Source organism: Mesoplodon bidens, assembly GCF_964165515.1.
Source record: "Mesoplodon bidens genome assembly, chromosome: 7".
Taxonomy (NCBI): domain Eukaryota; kingdom Metazoa; phylum Chordata; class Mammalia; order Artiodactyla; family Ziphiidae; genus Mesoplodon; species Mesoplodon bidens.
The window spans coordinates 58,921,122-58,938,194 of NC_138164.1; the positions used below are offsets into that span (position 1 = coordinate 58,921,122).

Genomic DNA, 17,073 nt, shown 5'->3' on the forward strand with positions numbered 1-17,073 from the left:
AGGGGAAGAGGGTAACATGGATCCTTCTGTCTCCTTGCAGTGGGAGGAATGGGAGCCCAAGGTGATGAGTCCCCAAAACCGACCCTCTGGCTCTACCTGGATCCTGAAATGGGCTCTGGGACTGCAGGGACACTCCTCCCCAACTGGTGCAGGCATCACCAGGCCCAGGGAAGCCACCCCAGTTGTACTCATCTTGGTGGTACAGAGTGGGCAGCCTCGAGCCTTTGCTCCCCCAGATACCTGGGACCTGGTTCTTCCAGGTCCAGATCCCCAAGTCCCAGGAGCTGAGGAAGCAGCTCCTTCCCAGCTAGATAAGAAAGGTGCTTACTCTGCAGAAAACTGCACACAAATTCCAGTCTCTCTGGCACCGGCTGCTGCAGGATTTGCTGCCCTTCGTCAGTGCCGTGGCTAGAAAAAGAGCAAGTATTAGAACCAGAGTACTTAGCCATCCTTCCCTCCTTGCTACTGCATTACATACCACCTTCCCAACCCTTCAGGCTGGATCTGTGCTGGATCTGGGGGAGAACCAGACCAGACATTGGAGGCGGGGGAGAAGATACCGAGACACCATTTAGCCAGAAGGAACTGTGTCGTGGGTGAGAAGTGGGGACTTGAGGCATGAGGTCCTCCTGGACAAGACGGCATTTGTGAATATCAAAAAGCTCTGTGGGAAGGGGGTTGAGAGGCGATGGAGGCAGCACAGATGACTGGAAAGCTAGGACTGATAGCCTGCAACGGCTCAAGTGTACAACGTCAGGATGCCTGCGAATGTGGCTAGAGTACGAGTCAGAGAGGACTATGGAAAGGGAAAAACAGATCTAAAAACTGGAAGAACAGGAGGGAACAAGGCTCTGAAGTGACAGGGCAAAGTTCAACACTGAAGGCTGAGGTGGCCTCCAAGAGGCCAGGCCAAGGGAAAATCACTCTCTATCTGTGGCCTTTGTGGTGCTTGTGTTTGTTTAAGTGGAAAGGCAAGCAAAGTGTGGAGAGCAATGAGGGCAGGGAGGCAGCAGGGGGAGCTCTCACACTGCCCTGGCCCCTTGACCCGGCCCCTCAGGCTGAGTGCAGTTTCATTTTCGGAAGGGACTACCCTTACTTCAAGTTAGAAAGCTGACTTTTCTATCTAGGCTACGGCTGAAGATACTGATTGAAAAGCCTCCTGTTCTTCAGAACCTGAATCTCTAGGTCTCAATCAACTTTCTGGAGGGCAGGGCAGGCATCACCAGGCCCAGGGAATCCTCCAGTGCCAGACATCCTGCAAAGCACAAGAAGCATCCTAGGCAAGACCACGAGAGTAGCTCCCTGCAGCTCCCACTGGATTACAAAGGCTTCTTCCAAGTGAACCCCCCACAGGAGGCACTTTGGGTAGCTGGTCTGTGATTAGGGACACCTACAAAGTCTTTTAGAGATACTCATCTCCTCACAGACTCCTGAAAGAGCCATCTTCCCTACCCATCCACAATCTGGACTGTTGTGACTCTCTTTGCCCTCAGCACAGAGTAGTAATTTACCTAAGTGTATTCCATTGGATAAAAATAAACAGGGTTCTTGGGCTAAATGTTTGAGAAATACTGGGTTAAACCAAACTGAACATTTTCTAAAGAAGGTATAAACACGCATTATTTCCTAAACGTATCTGACCACAAACCTCTTCTTTCCCCCACTGAGCCCCTGGGATAAGTACAGGTGCATGGAACACGCTTTGAAAAACACTAGTCCTGGGGAAATCCAGCCCATCCTTTAAGACTGCACTCAAGTCTCATCTCTGGCAGGAAGCCAAGCAGAACCACTGCTAGTCATGTCTCCCCTCTGCTTCTCAGGAATTCCTACAGGACTCACGGATACAGGTGCATCATTTATAACTGACCGCTCTTTGTGAGCTGAAAGCTAGGAATATAGCAGGTGCTGAGTACATATGGGCGGACTGACAGATGAGGAATACTTTTTACTGGGAAGAGCAGAGGTCAACGTCAGTAAGACAAATGTCAGGGCTTTAAGTTTTCTGGAAAAATGCCTCCACTAAACTTTGCTATGCAAGCCTCATAGATATCAAAGAAATGGGACAGCCTTTTTGCTTCAGGCTATTCACGCCCAGGAGAACAGAAAGGGAAACTTATCAGAGGGGTGGAGCCCAAAGAATTCTCCCAGAGAGAAGGCCAAGTGGCCAAGAAACAAGCTTTTGTTCGATTCCCACAGCTATCTGCCACCAACCCTGCCATCCTCCACTGCCTTTCCTGAGAACTAGGTGTCTGATTTCAGTTAACAACAGTAGGAGCATCACAAATGAATCAGCCAGAACATGTTCACCAAGAACGTCTGTTTTCCCAAAGGAAGTTGGTCTGAATCGTCCTGGATTTGAGATGGAAATCAGGGTTAACCTGGGATTTCAACAGCCCCTCCATCCAACAAACACACACATTCTCTCTCTCTCCCCCCACCCCTCCCCCCACACGGCTCTTCTAGTCTAAAGCTCAGGCAGCACCTTAGAAAACAACTTGGAAAATGGGCATCTTGAATTTTTGACCCTCCTTATGAAAATTTCCCACAGGGTCATAAACCTACAATGGCTAAACCAAGGACATACATCCTCACCCCTGGACACATCTACTGCTCTTGTCATCAGGCCAAGGAAATTTATCTCCTCAAAAGCAAAAGCTCCTTGTCTGAAGTCCAAAAAAAGCATGCTGCACCCTACTGCGTGTTACAACAAGGCATATCATACCTGGCTGCCTCTCCTTTAGTGATGTTAAATTGTAGGTTAGGTATTGCCAGCCTAACAGTTTTACTGGCCATTGATGTTAGTTGCCTAGATCTACTACTTTCATTAGGGTTTGCAAAATGATGATTTTCATTAGGAGTGGCAAAATGATCATTTATAGGTAGTGCACAACTCCATCTATATAGTATCCTTGAAAAAAATCTTAAGCTAATTAAGTTTAGATCTAATTACCAGTTTATAGGCAACAAGGGGAAGAATAAGTTAAGTAGTACCATAAAGACACAATTAACAAAAGTCAGAATTTAGGAAATTCTACAGGATCAAAAAAAAAGGAGTGGAGTATGGAGGTAGAAATGAGTAGGAAACAAGACTGGGAGGGCCCCTGATGAAAGCGCTGAATACCAAGCTGCAGATTTTAGATTTCAACCTCCTGGCAAGGAAGCGCCGCGGAGGCCCATCAGCTGTGGAGCATCACAATGAAAGCCCTGAGATCGCATGTACAGGAACACCCTGCAATAAGGACAGTTTAGAGAAGAACGAAGTCTCGAGGCCCTGGTATCCAGAATGAGGCAGAGGAAGCGATGTGAGAAATCTTCTAAAGGACACACTGAGAGGATGGTGACCAATTAGCAATCAGTGCCCAGGTGAAGGAGGAATTCAAGATGATGTTGAAATGGCCTGTCTGGGTAACTGGGAAAGAAAATGGGAGTGTCCAGGAATTCCCTGGTGGTCCAGTGGTTAGGACTCGGCACTTTCACTGCCAGGGCCCAGATTCTATCCTTGGTCAGGGAACTAAGAACCCGCAAGCTACGCGGTGCAGCAAGAAAAAAAAAGAAAGGAAATGGTACTGTCTGTATCAAAATAAGAATACAGTGACTTCTTTCACTAAGGTAGGTGGGCTGGTTAGAGCCACAGGGACTTTTAAGAAATCATACTGGAAACCCCATTATCAATATAAATCTCAAAAGATTAAAAAAAAAACCACTCTAGCAAACCCATCTGTCATGGGGGCACTCAGCCCCACAAGATTTTGCTGATAGAGAATATCAACTACATTTTCATTCACTCATTTTCACCAACAAACATTAATTAAAACCTAATCACTGCACTGCCCTAAGCTAGGTATGGAGGACCCGAAGATGAATTAGACCCAGATCCTGCCTTTGACGAGCTCAGTTCTACCTTCTTTCCCTGTCAATGAGCTGCTGCCTATGAACCTGCTTCACAGAGATGCTGAATCCCTGACACCGTTCCTACCTGCTGTGTGTGGAACACAAACACCCTCAACACTTCAGATCTTGGTCTGAGGGACCCCCCGTCTATTGTGCTTCCCTTTAAACAGGAAGGGTTGGTCCTCTCCACTGTTCCCCCAATTCCTTATATCATGCCTGGCCTCTACTTTTGCCCACAGCACAAAGAAGTAAGAAGTTCGTCAGTTTTGCCCTTCATAATTGCTAAAAGTTGAGGATACAGGAAAAAGGGTGAACCACATGAGCTTTAAAAGGATAAATGTAGGTTACAGCTTGACCCATCTTTGCTGGGTTCCAGAAAGGTAAGGTATGAGGAGGAGGCCCCACTCCACTCATTTCCCAGATAACTGTGAAGTTCAAAGGAAATGTGCTAAAGACACAGATATGAAATTTAAAGGCCTAAACTAAAATCCTGGCTACATGACAACAAGCAGCTTATCTAATGCTAATCGAACTCACAAAGCAAGTTAATGAGGCAGGTGAAAACCCGGGAATGCTATAATGGGTTAGAGAGGGGCATGTCTGTGCTGTGCTAACAAGTTAGAGATTTTTAGGCACTGCTTACTTCCCTCAAGTTTAAAAGCTTCCCCTTTCTTCTTCCTGGGCCTACAGGTTGCAAAGAGGGCTTGTGAGATAAGGATGAGTCACGAAAAGAGGGCTGTAGAAGACTCCCATTGAGACAGAGGACAGAGCCCCGGAGCAGGCTCCCGGGACACTGTGAGAACACGGAGAATTGGAGGCTCTTCTGTGAAAGAGTGAGGAAGCCTTAAGATGGGACAAGAGTGAAACCGCTCTCATAAAGACACACAGTGACTGGAGAACGAGGTCAATGTATTCTTGCCTCTGGGGCCCACACTGGCTTAGACATCCCAGTCCTGCGGTGCTTTCTGGTCACAGCTGTCAACGAGGAAAGGAAACAAATGCAGTCCCCACCCCAGCATGCAGCTTCACTTGAGAGGCTGGAGAGGGATGCGGCACAAACTCACATGCTGTCAATGATCCTGAGGAAGACGCTGCAGTCCTGGAGCTGTAGCACGGCCTCCACGGGGTCAGCCACGTGCAGACTGTTCACCTGCGAGGCAAAGGGAAGAGCCTGGTGAAACCGTCATAAGTGCAAGAAGCCCCGGGGGGGCGGGGGGGCGGTCCACTCCCTTCCCCAGGTGTTGACAATTCTGTTTGTTCCAACTGTCTATAGTTGTAACTAAAGGAATGAGAGAACAGGTGATTCTAGGACTTTTAACTTCCAACTCATCCACTAACAGCCACCTGAATGCCGCCATCAGAGTCCTTCCTTTGGCTTCAACTAAGTAAGAGCTTAAATTCTCCCAGAATGTTCCAGCACTTGGGGTGTACTTTAAATATAATTAGGCATAAAATGGTTCTACAAGAATACTGATAGTTTCTAGAAGAAAATTGTACCACCACTGCCTCTGGAGAGAGGAACTTGATGGTTGGGAGTTGAGGTAGGAAAAAGGCTTTTTATACTATAGCCCTTTGTTATCTCTTGAATGGTTACATTATAAGCCTTCGTAGCTCAAATTTTTACATTACAGCCCTTTGTATATCTTGAATTTTATAGCTCTTGAAATTTGACTTTTGCGTCTACTCAAAATTTACATTATATACTACATATATTTTATATACTCCCACACAGATATAAAATCTTGTGATTGATGCATTTTAAAATTCTTTCCAGACATGAAACTTCAGCTGAGGCAGGGAGAAATGATGAGGGAACAAGATAATAAGAAGGAGGGCGGAAGGGAAAGAAAAGCTAGGAACCCCAAAGAAAAACTTGTCAATTCTGATCCAATGGCCTCTCCCTTTCCTTGCCTTCAGGCAGACATTCATCTAAATCAGTCTTTCCCACTAGAAAGTTCACCAGCAGTCACATGCAAATGAAGCAAGTACACAGGTTTATTCAACAAGCATATATGGTTGATTTCTACAGAAAAACCTCATAAATTCCACAGATACCAAGTTCAGAAGCCCGGGCTGAAGTTCACCTTTGTAGTACCTTATTAAGAAGGAAGGGTCTGCTAAGTCAATCAATCACACATGCAAGACTGAGGGAGAAGGGAGACTTATCCTGCTTTACAAGTTATTTTTAAAAACTTCAGCATAGTGGTTATGCACAAACGAGTAGATTCTATTTATAAATGTGCTCTTTATTTTTTTTTAATTGAAGTATAGCTGATTTACAATAAGCTGATAGTTTCATAGTGATTCAGTATTTTTGCAGATTATTCTCCATTATAGGTTATTACAAGATAATGGGTATAATTCCCTGTGCTATACCGTATACCCTTGTTGCTTATCTATTTATGTGTAGTAGTTTTGTATCTGTTAATCCCTTACCCCCTAATGTGTCCCTCCCACTTAAATGTGCTCTTCAACAGGCACTGGGCTGGGGGCTCCCAGACAAGGATTTTTGAGTCCAGCTCCTCCACTAACTTGCCAGGAACCTTTGTTATCAACTTTGTTGCTTTCTGTGACTGTTTACTCACTTGTCAAACTTATCTACCTTAAAAGACCAGTGTGTGTTCAAATGGGATTGTGAATGCAAGAACATATTACGAAATAAAAGTACTAAATGCAAAGCACTACTATGGTTATGAAGTAGATCCAGCAACACTTCTACTTCTTAGCAGTTAAATTAGCTGACTGCACTGGAGGATCAAGAGGATTAAAAAAAAAATCAGTGATTCAGCTACAGAAATGATAGTACTTATTTCCATTAAATAATTTTATATTAGAAAAACTTCTAAATAAATCTAAATTAAAATAGGTTGAGGGACTTGCCTGGTGGCGCAGTGGTTAAGAATCCGCCTGCCAATGCAGGGGACATGGGTTCGAGCCCTGGTCCAGGAAGATCCCACATGCTGTGGAGCAACTAAGCCTGGGAGCCAGAACTACTGGGCCTGCACTCTAGACCTCGCAAGCCACAACTACTAAGCCCGCGTGCCACAACTACTGAAGCCCATGCACCTAGAGCCCATGCTCTGCAACAAGAGAAGCCACCGCAATGAGAAGCCCGCGCACCGCAAAGAAGAGTAGCCCCTGCTCGCCGCCACCAGATAAAGCCTGCACGCAGCAACAAAGACCCAAAGCAGCCAAAAATAAATAAATTTACTAAAAAATTTTTTTTAAAATAGGTTGAAAGTAAAAAAAAATTTTAAGTGCAGAATATAAAATACGACCTTCTCACTGGACTCTTAAAAATAATAACTTATACCACCTTTGTGGGGGGTGCTTAATCTAATTAGAAAAGACCAGTGTGAATTTTCTAGGAAGACTGAATATTCCAGGCCAAGGTCCCTTTCTACCTGCTGAAAATGAAGAGACTGCACGACTTAAGCAAAAACCATCTTCTTTTAATATCTGCAATCTAGGTAAAACATTCAAGGGCTGTGAATGCAGGTTCGCTAACAAGATTGAAAAAAATCGTACCAGTTAGCTGATTTAAAGTAACTTAAGGAATCTGGATTCATCTCATACCAATTAAGTAATAATCCAGCAATAGTTTCTTTCATGGATATAAAAATGTATTTTCTTCCTGTGCATTATTTTGCTCTCAAATGATAAATCATTTAAAAGTTGAAGAAGTGAAGAAGCTCCTTTATCTCTCGTCAGGGTATAAAACGTGAGTGAGGACCAAGCTCACTGAAGAACTGCTGTAAGGCTTTCCGGGTCATTTAAGGTGGCTGAATTTTTTTTTTTTTTAATAAATTTATTTATTTATTTTTGGCTGTGTTGGGTCTTCGTTGCTGCACGCAGGCTTTCTCTAGTTGCGGTGCGTGGACCATTCATTGCAGTGGCTTCTCTTGTTGCAGAGCATGGGCTCTAGGGCAGGAGCACTCAATAGCTGCAGCTCGTGGGCTCTAGAGTGCAGGCTCAGGAGATGTGGTGCATGGGCTTAGTTTCTCCGCGGCACGTGGGATCTTCCTGGACCAGGGTTCAAACCCGTGTCCCCTGCATTGGCAGGCGGATTCTTAACCACTTCGCCACCAGGGAAGTCCCAAAGGTTGTTGAATCTTAAAGTTCCCTATATTCCCTATATAACAATATACTCATTATAATTGCTGGGTACAGAATAATTTCAAGCCATACTTTAAGTTAAATAAAATATAAATTTATTTTTACATTAGAAAATAAATTACTGAAAATTTGGAAAACAGAAAAACTCCACTCACTAGTATTTTAATACATGCACTTTCAGCATTTTGATATATTTCTTTCTAGTCTTTTTTCCTAAGTCATTTTTTAAAAAAATCACAGTTGTGATTGTCACACGCATGTGTTCTATGCCACTTTTCTGGCTACCAAGCATTATTCCATGTTGCTACAGTGTCATAAAATCCACTTTAGCTGCCTAACTTTTGTTTAAACTGAAAGATTATATCTAACTATATTTTAATATATTAATGCATGTTCATTGTGATTTTTGAGAAAAGTATACAAGCATCTGCTGTTAAATCAAACTAGTCTTGTGTCTGTTTTTCTCTGTAAAGGTAGTAGTCACTATAAAAACAAGCCTAGGACCAAAATAAGTAAACTGATAAACTTAAAACAACGTGGCTAAAGGATCCCCTAATATTCAGTCAATCTACTGAACTAGACACAGAGACACAACCCAACCAGCCTTCTGGGGAAGAGGAGAAAGAGATAATGTTTCTACTACAGACATAAAACACTGAAATGTAAATATAAAATATAAATATAAAACAACCATTTTAAACTGTACAACTAAAGTTTGCATGTATTTCAGAAACTGAAGACTAAGGATGCACATTTTGTATGCTAAATACATACTTCCTGACTACAGATTTGACAGTAATTAAAGACCCTGTTTTATTAAACCCCCACCCTCCTTGGAAGTTAAAAATTCATTTCCTTTAAGGATTCTATAATTCTTTCTTGAACTCGGCTCTTTAATTGGCCCTGATTGGTCAATAGTCAGGGCGACTACCGAAATACCCTTTACCAAATAGCATGCCCAGGCAATATTTTATTTATTTATTGGCTGCTCTGTGCAGCATGCGGAATCTTAGCTCCCCAACCAGGGATCAAACCCGTGCTGCCGGCAGTGGAAGTGCAGAATCTTAACCACTGCAATGCCAGGGAAGTCGCCCAGGCAATATTTTAATATTTAAGTGCTTTTTACAGACATTATCGTATTATCCTCACAATAATGATTATTATTTTATTTTTAGAATATATTAAAAAAAATTTTCTTTCCATTTTAAAAATGAGGTGCTGAGAGACTAAGTAACTTGTCTTGGGTCACACAGGCTAGAGCAATGATTCTAAGCTGGGCTGTCTGACTCTAAGGCCCATGCGTGTCATCGTTACACACCGTGGCCTCTTCTGTTTCTCTGTAGTTCCCAATGCTCAGCATTATTTTTTCATTTGCCATTGTCTTGGGCAGAAGTATATGAAAAGACCTAGCAGAAGAATTTTGGTGAAGTAATCAAGAAGGCACCAAAAGGACAATGGAAGCTCACAGAAACATGGTAAGGAGAGCCAGGAGAACCTTGCCCTGAGATTAAAGGCCTTTCAAGACCAAAGTCCCTACACGCCACTGAAATTCAGTGTCAACGCTTTTTCAGAAACATGCACAAGGAAATGCACAAAAAATGGGTTTCCATGCTGCTCTGCAGCCACCCTTCCCATGACCAAAAAGGAATAATATACCTCAGAGAAGCCTTTTCTAAGCTACACAAGTTGTGGATCACATGTCAGCAGCAACATCACTGAAAATAATAAAAGTTAAAAACTAAGGGGAAAGGCAAAGGAAAACTGTATTTCCTTTGTCTGGAGAGGAGAAGACTCTACATAGCCCTGACTCCTAGAAAACTCCTCTCTCACCTCTCCCAAGCCTCCTGGAAAAGTCTGGCATACAAAGGAGAGGAAGACCACTCACCCAAGAGAGGAGTGCAGCTGCCCGGGTGGCATGGAGCGTCATCTTGCTGAAACCAGACAGTCACCCTGATGCACCTGGAACCCAAGAGAAGAGGCAGTACAGTTAATTATATCAGATATCCACGATGAAGGAAGAGGGGGGAAATGGTTTCACTTACCGGCTCTGAACACTTAAATAAGTCACTCTTCACTTGGCACTTAATCTACCAAGGGACCATGGGAGTTTTTAGAAAGCTCAGAGTACACATCAAAATTACTATAAAACTTACTGTGTCACAGCTGACAGTAAAGAACCCTGCATTTAATTCAATGTCCACAAGCTCTACACACCATCTCTCTGTCCCTTAGAAAATACAACATTCAAAGCTGGACTTCAACCCTACTCTTTGCGATGTGGTGCCCTTAAAACATGGAACAAACATGGTTTTTCAGACACACCTAGGTGTGAATGTTGACTCCATGTGACCATGGTCTTGTGACCTTGGACAAGTAGCATAACTCCTTTTAGTCTCAGTTTCCTCATCTGCAAAATGGGACCTGCAAAAACCTCTCTGGGGGGGCTTCCCTGGTGGCGCAGTGGTTGAGAGTCCGCCTGCCGATGCAGGGGATATGGGTTCGTGCCCCGGTCTGGGAAGATCCCACATGCCGCGGAGCGGCTGGGCCCGTGAGCCATGGCTGCTGAGTCTGCGCGTCCGGAGCCTGTGCTCCACAACGGGAGAGGCCACAACAGTGAGAGGCCCGCGTACCAAAAAAAAAAAAAAAAACCTCTCTGGGTTACTGTGATGCTTCAAGATAAAGCAGATAAAGCAAACAGCACAGTGCCTGGCACACAGTACGTATTCAATAAATGATCACTGTTCTTAAGCAAAAAGGTTGATTTCTGGCTCTTTCTGCAGGTACCCAAAGTCTACCTAATAAACAATAACCAAGTCCTTGGGGGAAACCACTTCAAATTCTGGATTTTTATATCCCCCACAAAAATGTCAAAGACGTATTTCAAATGGGAGACTGCATGAAGCCAAATCCAATTCTGGGGGAGATCCCATGGGACATTTAATGAACAATTAGGTACTGGTCCTGGTATTCTTACCCCAATTTTCCTTCCCAGTGGGAATCAGCCATCTGCCTGCTAACCTGCTCAAGAGACCACGGACATGGTGACTAAATATTCCCCAACACCTCTTAGCAGGCCCCCATAATTCCCACAAATCTTCCTGGGAGTAATCAGCCCCACGACCTGCCTCCTACTGCCACAGGTGTGCTAAGCTTGTCACTACTCCAGTAGGAGGAGGAAGAAGAGTGGTAAGAGCCACATCACCTATAACTCTCCCCACACATCAGCATCTCCAAGGTGTGGGTTCTGTGGAACCAACGTTTGCTAAGTACTTTCTGAATACAAAGCGCTGGGGATAAGAAAGACACCATTCTTGTCCGTAAGGTGCTCACTGTCTAATAGGGGAAAGAGATACATACATCTGATAATCCACTACCCATCATCTCTTGAGGCCTTCCTATGCAAGTGTACTCTGCTTTATCAACCAACCAAAAAGATTATTTTCTTAGTCCTTACATATGTTCATCCTGTGCTGGAAGCTTCGTGGGAAATGGGAGACAATGACATGGTCCCTGCTTTGAGGGGCTTACAGCATGGTGAGGAGTAAAGCTAAACATACAAGAAGCAGACTTCCTGGGGCTTCCCTGGTTGGCGCAGTGCTTAAGAATCTGCCTGCCAATGCAGGAGGAACGGGTTCAAGCCCTGGTCCAGGAAGATCCCACATGCCGCAGAACAATTAAGACCGTGCGCCACAACTACTGAGCCTGCACTCTACAGCCCGCGAGCCATGACTACTGAAGCCCGCGCATGCGCCTCGAGCCCGTGCTCCGCAACGAGGGAAGCCACTGCAATGAGAAGCCCACGCACCACAACAAAGAGTAGCCCCCGCTCACCGCAGCTACAGAAAGCCTGCGGGCAGCAACGAAGACGCAACGCAGCCAAAAATAAATTAATTTTAAAAAACATACGAGAAGCATGAAATAATAGAAGAAAATAATTAAATGCTAAATATAACTAAATACTAATTATAATTAATTGCTTCCTGACCCTGCAAAACCCAATGTGATTCCACCTGTCATACAAACATCACAGTCTTGGAAATGAGCCAATTCACCTAGGCTTTGGCAAAAGCAAGTGAAGTGATTAAGGGAGTTCTCAGGACGGCAGAGAAGCTAAAGGGCCTATGTTTTCCTCAGTTTTGGATGATTTTCATCCAGCATGACCTATCTGTGGGCACTGACTGCCTTGCTCCCTAGGTAGGATGAAGGCAGATAAGTCTCAACTACTGCACTGCAAAAAGGCTTTTCTGGTGTTTGGCCAACCTAAAGTTAGAAGGACCATGCTTGGCCCTTGGAGTGAAGGCAGAAATGTCCAAATGCTCTACTGGGGCTTCCTTAGTGGGCGGGGGTGGGGGGGTGGGGGGGAGGTCTGAGCAACTCAGGAACAAGGGAAATGAGGCCCAGATCACCTCCCTGTCATCCCCACTGCTGCCTCTAGACCTGCTATCCTTTTGGTGAGTTCCAAAACTGCAGTCAAATTTTATTTGCAACCGGAGGTAGATCTTGCCCCCTCTGAGAGATTCCACAGCTGTGTTGCTAAAAATGACCCGACCAACCTCTTCCCTTTATCTCAGAGGCAAAACATACAACCCTTACGTCCTCCCAGGGGAGCCTGTCTAAAACTGGTGTCAAGGCCAAATGCCTTCTTCTGTGCTCCCCAGGCACAGGAACAGGCAGAATCCAATACTCAACATGAGGCAAGACCTTATCAGCTCAAATCCCATAAAGGGGCACTTTCTCAGAGACAGGACACTTTCAGGGCTTTTAGGGCAGCCCGGCCCTTCACTCTTCTCCAGGTAATGAATGACTGAAGCCAGCGGCACAGCCAGTCCTCGGCACTGGGACTACAACTTTAAGCAGGCCTTGGCTTGGAACCTCGGGCCCCCAGCCAGAGCACCATCCTCCACACCCTCCCCCTGAAATCTGAGGCAGGCCCCACCCAGAAGACTGGGTGATGGTGACTGAAAAACAGATCCCCGCAGTTGTAGCCTGGAACCATTTCACAGAAGGGTCTGCTAAGATTCACCCCCAACTCAGACAGGCAACTCCTCACCCCCACCACCCCCGATCAACAAACAAAATCTCAAAATGCAGGCCCTCTGTGGACACCTTCAGAGTTCCGACCTACCTCTTTCTTTGAAAAGAAGTGCCCCAGAAGAGAAGGCACCCTCTCTTTTCTCTGGGCTCAAGAAGGAACCAAGACACAGAAGCAGCTGCCTTATAAACTAAAGGCCTTGCAACCTCTTTACATTTTCAAAACTGACATGATGTAACTCCCTCACATCAGGATCAATTCCCACATTTACAGTAACCCCTCTATGTTTCCAGAGAAGATATATCAGGACAAGGAACTTGACACTTAAGAGATATGCTGGCACCTGGCCTGTACCCTCTCTGGGTCTTAAAGAGTTAAAACCCAGTCCTGGTTTCGTACCAGGGCTGAAGCTAATGCAAACCACCTGCTCAGATGCAAGGACCAGGACTGGAGGGTCAGGTTGCTGAGCTCTGGGGTCTGTTCTGGAAAAGCTTCAGTTTTAAGCGTTCACCAAGTGATAGGCCAAAGACCAGAGGTCTGAGTTGTGGCAGCACTGCTCTCCTTACCCACCCCCCTCAACTTGGGTGCCAGCTCCTTTTGAGACCACCTCTTAGCCACTTACCTCCTAAACACCAGCCCTACCCCAAGATAACACCAAAGTAATCTTTGGTCTCAGAGAGCTATAGAACTATACTGATCACTCAGCCCATGGGCCCTTACCACGCCTGGACCCTCATTCTTTCAGATGCTAGCTCCCATTCCCAGAATTTCAGGACCCAAAGCCCACACAAACTCTCACCTCAAAGGTTCCTGCCCTAAGACCCACCCCCTCTCTACCGTGGGTTCCAAAGGCCCACAGGCTCACAACTCGTAAGGGATGGCTTTCCCAACTCTGTGCCCACGCTAAATAGCAAGATTTACCACTACTTACCCAAACAGCCAGCCTGCCTGCCTGCCTGTAGCCGTAAGCATTCCAAGCTCTGTACGCCTTTCTAAAAGGGATACCACCACCATCTGAGAGACCGCCCCATCCAAAGAGTGAACACCCTAACCTTGAGGGCAGTCTCCTCTGACAGGTGAGGAGGCACAGCCAAGCAAGCACTCAGACCTCATCTGGTAGGTTACCCCAGAGCAGCCCAACGAAAGTCACGCCATGTCATCACTGGCTAACTTGTCATAAAGAACAGGACAGGAAAATATCTTGCTGGTGCATCCCCTGGCTCCGAGGAGGTAACAGGCCCAAGGACCAGCAGCTTCAAGAGAAGCCAAGGAAGGAAAAACACAATCCTTTTCAACCCCTGGGGAGTTCTGAGCAGGATGTCTTGTGCAAGTCCAAAGAGGTTTTCTGCACCCCTGAGGTCAGGGCAAACCAGCTTGCTGGATGTACTTCCTGAGCCCTCTGAGGGGCTCACTGTGGACTCAGGCCTCCCCCTCTTCACACAGACCATCCCCTCTGTGTAGCCTAGAATTTGGCCCAAAGTCCTGGTGAGGGACACGAGAAGAACTGCAAGGGAAACCAAGGTTTCCTCGGTTTCTTCCAAGTGGCTTACTGTTATCGCCCTTCCCCCCATGCTCTGGAGGGTCCAGATCAGAAGGCCGTGGGCACAAGGGCTGCAATCATGAACCAGATCTGGGGCCTAGAGCCACAGACTACACACGCACACCCGAGTTCACTCCAGCAGTTCATCAGCACCTGCCCCACTGCTATATTCACACCCCCTGGTCCCTACCAGCTGACGAAATGAACCTTTTCCACTCCCCACCACCGCGTACACACCCAGGCCTCACTTGGGAATGGAGACGCTCCCCCGAGCTGTCTACAGCTCAACGTGCAGGCGCACACGCTTTCCCCCTCTGAACAAAAACACGCTGACATCTACGCGAGGGGGGAAGAAAGCAACCCTTTGCTCTGAAAGGCGCCAACTCCCGGATGTTGGCAAGCTCTGCTCCCAGCGCCTGTTTCAGAGTGTTTACTAGCTCTCCCGCTCCTCTCCCTCCCCTTCAAGGATGGTGCAGGAAAGGGAGGTGAAGAGGGGAGTCCACCGCACCCCCTCCTCCATGTTTGAACAAAAACCCAGAGAAACAGTGAGGCAGAGAAAGTCTCAGCGCGGGAGTGGGGGTGGGGGTGGGGGGGTGGCCTTACCAGACTCCCAAAGCCACACGTATCTACAGGTTCTAATCCGCCATTAGCACTTAAATCTTGAAAGGAGAGGAGGAAGGGGGGGTCTAGTGGAAAGTAACCCCACACACAAAAGAAAAGTTGTTGGTTTTCTTCTCAGCCTGGCAGGAGCGATCTTCCTGGCTGACAGCCAGAAGTGCGTCACAACCAGGAGTCCGCTTTCTTTAAAGGCGCAGCAAGCTTCCGCGATCTGGGAGCGCTGGCGAAGCAGGGAACTCTCAGCGGGGGAGGGGGGAGGGGGGAGGGGTGGTAGTCGGGGGCAAGGAGGAGGGGGCCCTGGAGCACTGGAGAGGTGGGGCTGCTAAGGCTTCGCCCGCAAACAAGAGACTAGGGCGCATGGGGGGTGGGGTACGGGTGGGGGAGGAGCCGGCAGACAAAAGTACTGAACTGAAACAGTGGCGAGAGCCAAAGCAAATTGTGGCGTAAACACACAAAACACACCTCACAGCGGCCTGCCTGACAAACCTGATATCCCCCGGACACTCCCCCTTTGCGCTCTTAAGACAGCAGTGACAGCCTGTCCATCTCTGGCCAGCAGCGGAAGGGTAGGCCACGGACTGCCCTGATGATTAGATCAGCCCTGCCTGGCGGCGAGCAGGGCAGGGAGGAAGACCCGGGAACAGAGGCTTTGGAGAGCGAGCAAGACGCAAGCCCATTTAAACGGGGGCAGCTTGCTGCCGGCTCCAGGGAGCGCTGCGTCTCTAAGCACACAGGCCGCTCGCACACAAAGCGCCGGCCTCCTTATGCGGGCGCCGCCTGCCCTGGGACATGGCCGCCCCCGAGCCCGTTCCCCGAGGGAATCTCTCCAGCCCGTACCTTCTGCGTGGCTTGGCCAGGCTGCTGCGCTGCGCCCGCTCCTCCCCCTCGGCCACCCAAACAAGGAGCCCCGGCAGACTGCGGCCCTGGAGCGCAGGCCTGCGCTGTCGTGACTGCGTGCTATTGTCGACTGCGGAATGGCCGCCAAAATCCCAGCTGTGCTGCCAGAACCTAATCCCCTGTTCCGCTGAGCATTTGTGGGGAGGGGCTGAGGGGCCAAGGCACGGGACCTAGTACGGCAGGCGCTGGCTGGAGCCCCTTAACACACACAGGCACTGGGACCCAGCGCCGGCATGGCCGAAAAGAAAAGATGTCTGACTCTTAGAAAACAAAACCACCGCGTTTACACCCATTAAACAGTGACCCTCACCAAGACCGCGAGAGAAACCCACCAGTCATCAGGAAGCCCCTCATCTTCCACTTACACCACAAACATTTATTAAGCATCTACTGGGCAAAAGGTACTACTGCTGGAGGACATTTTAGAGAGCATACAAAGGTGAATTAAACCCAGCATCTATGCTAAGGTGAATTATAATTCTAAGAAATGTGACTTGAAATTGTATTTCAAGACAGCATGTGCTAACTCTCACAAAAAGATACAAAAATTCTAACCAGTTGAAAATAGGGAAGGACTAAAAACTAAATGATATTTTAATCTGGATCTTAAAACACATAGGTAGGGCTTCCCTGGTGGTGCAGTGGTTGAGAGTCCGCCTGCCGATGCAGGGAACACAGGTTCGTGCCCCGGTCCGGGAGGATCCGACATGCCGCGGAGCGGCTGGGCCCGTGAGCCATGGCCGCTGAGCCTGCGCGTCTGGGGCCTGTGCTCCGCAGGGGGAAAGGCCACGGCAGTGAGAGGCCCGCGTACCACAAAAAAACACATAGGTAGAACTTGCCCAGATGGAAATGGAGAGAGAAGTAAGGAAGAAGGGAAAGCAGAGAGAAGGTGTGAAAGTAGTGGAGGAACAGACTTGAAGGGGGAATTGGGGTAAGAGTTGGAGAATCTTAAACTTCAAGAAATCGAATTAAAATCTGG

At 47.1% G+C, this 17,073-nt stretch overlaps 1 protein-coding gene across 11 annotated transcripts in view; it reads right to left on the bottom strand.

Annotated features, from left to right (window-relative positions):
• Positions 1 to 17,073, bottom strand: part of NUMA1 (nuclear mitotic apparatus protein 1) — a 74,841-nt gene that overhangs the window by 20,957 nt on the left and 36,811 nt on the right. For 8 of the 11 annotated variants that reach the window (XM_081240967.1, XM_081240972.1, XM_081240970.1 and 5 more), the window contains 3 exons: positions 9,893 to 9,966; positions 4,956 to 5,041; positions 329 to 408 (listed from right to left, as the gene is read on the bottom strand). In XM_081240967.1, coding sequence (XP_081097093.1) covers positions 329 to 408; positions 4,956 to 5,041; positions 9,893 to 9,934 — 208 coding nt within the window. In that variant the 5' untranslated portion in view covers positions 9,935 to 9,966. Of the gene's footprint in view, positions 1 to 328; positions 409 to 4,955; positions 5,042 to 9,892; positions 9,967 to 15,182; positions 15,380 to 15,683; positions 15,955 to 16,034; positions 16,137 to 17,073 lie in introns of those variants that run through there. The other 3 variants (XM_081240969.1, XM_081240968.1, XM_081240966.1) reach the window with 3 other exon arrangements.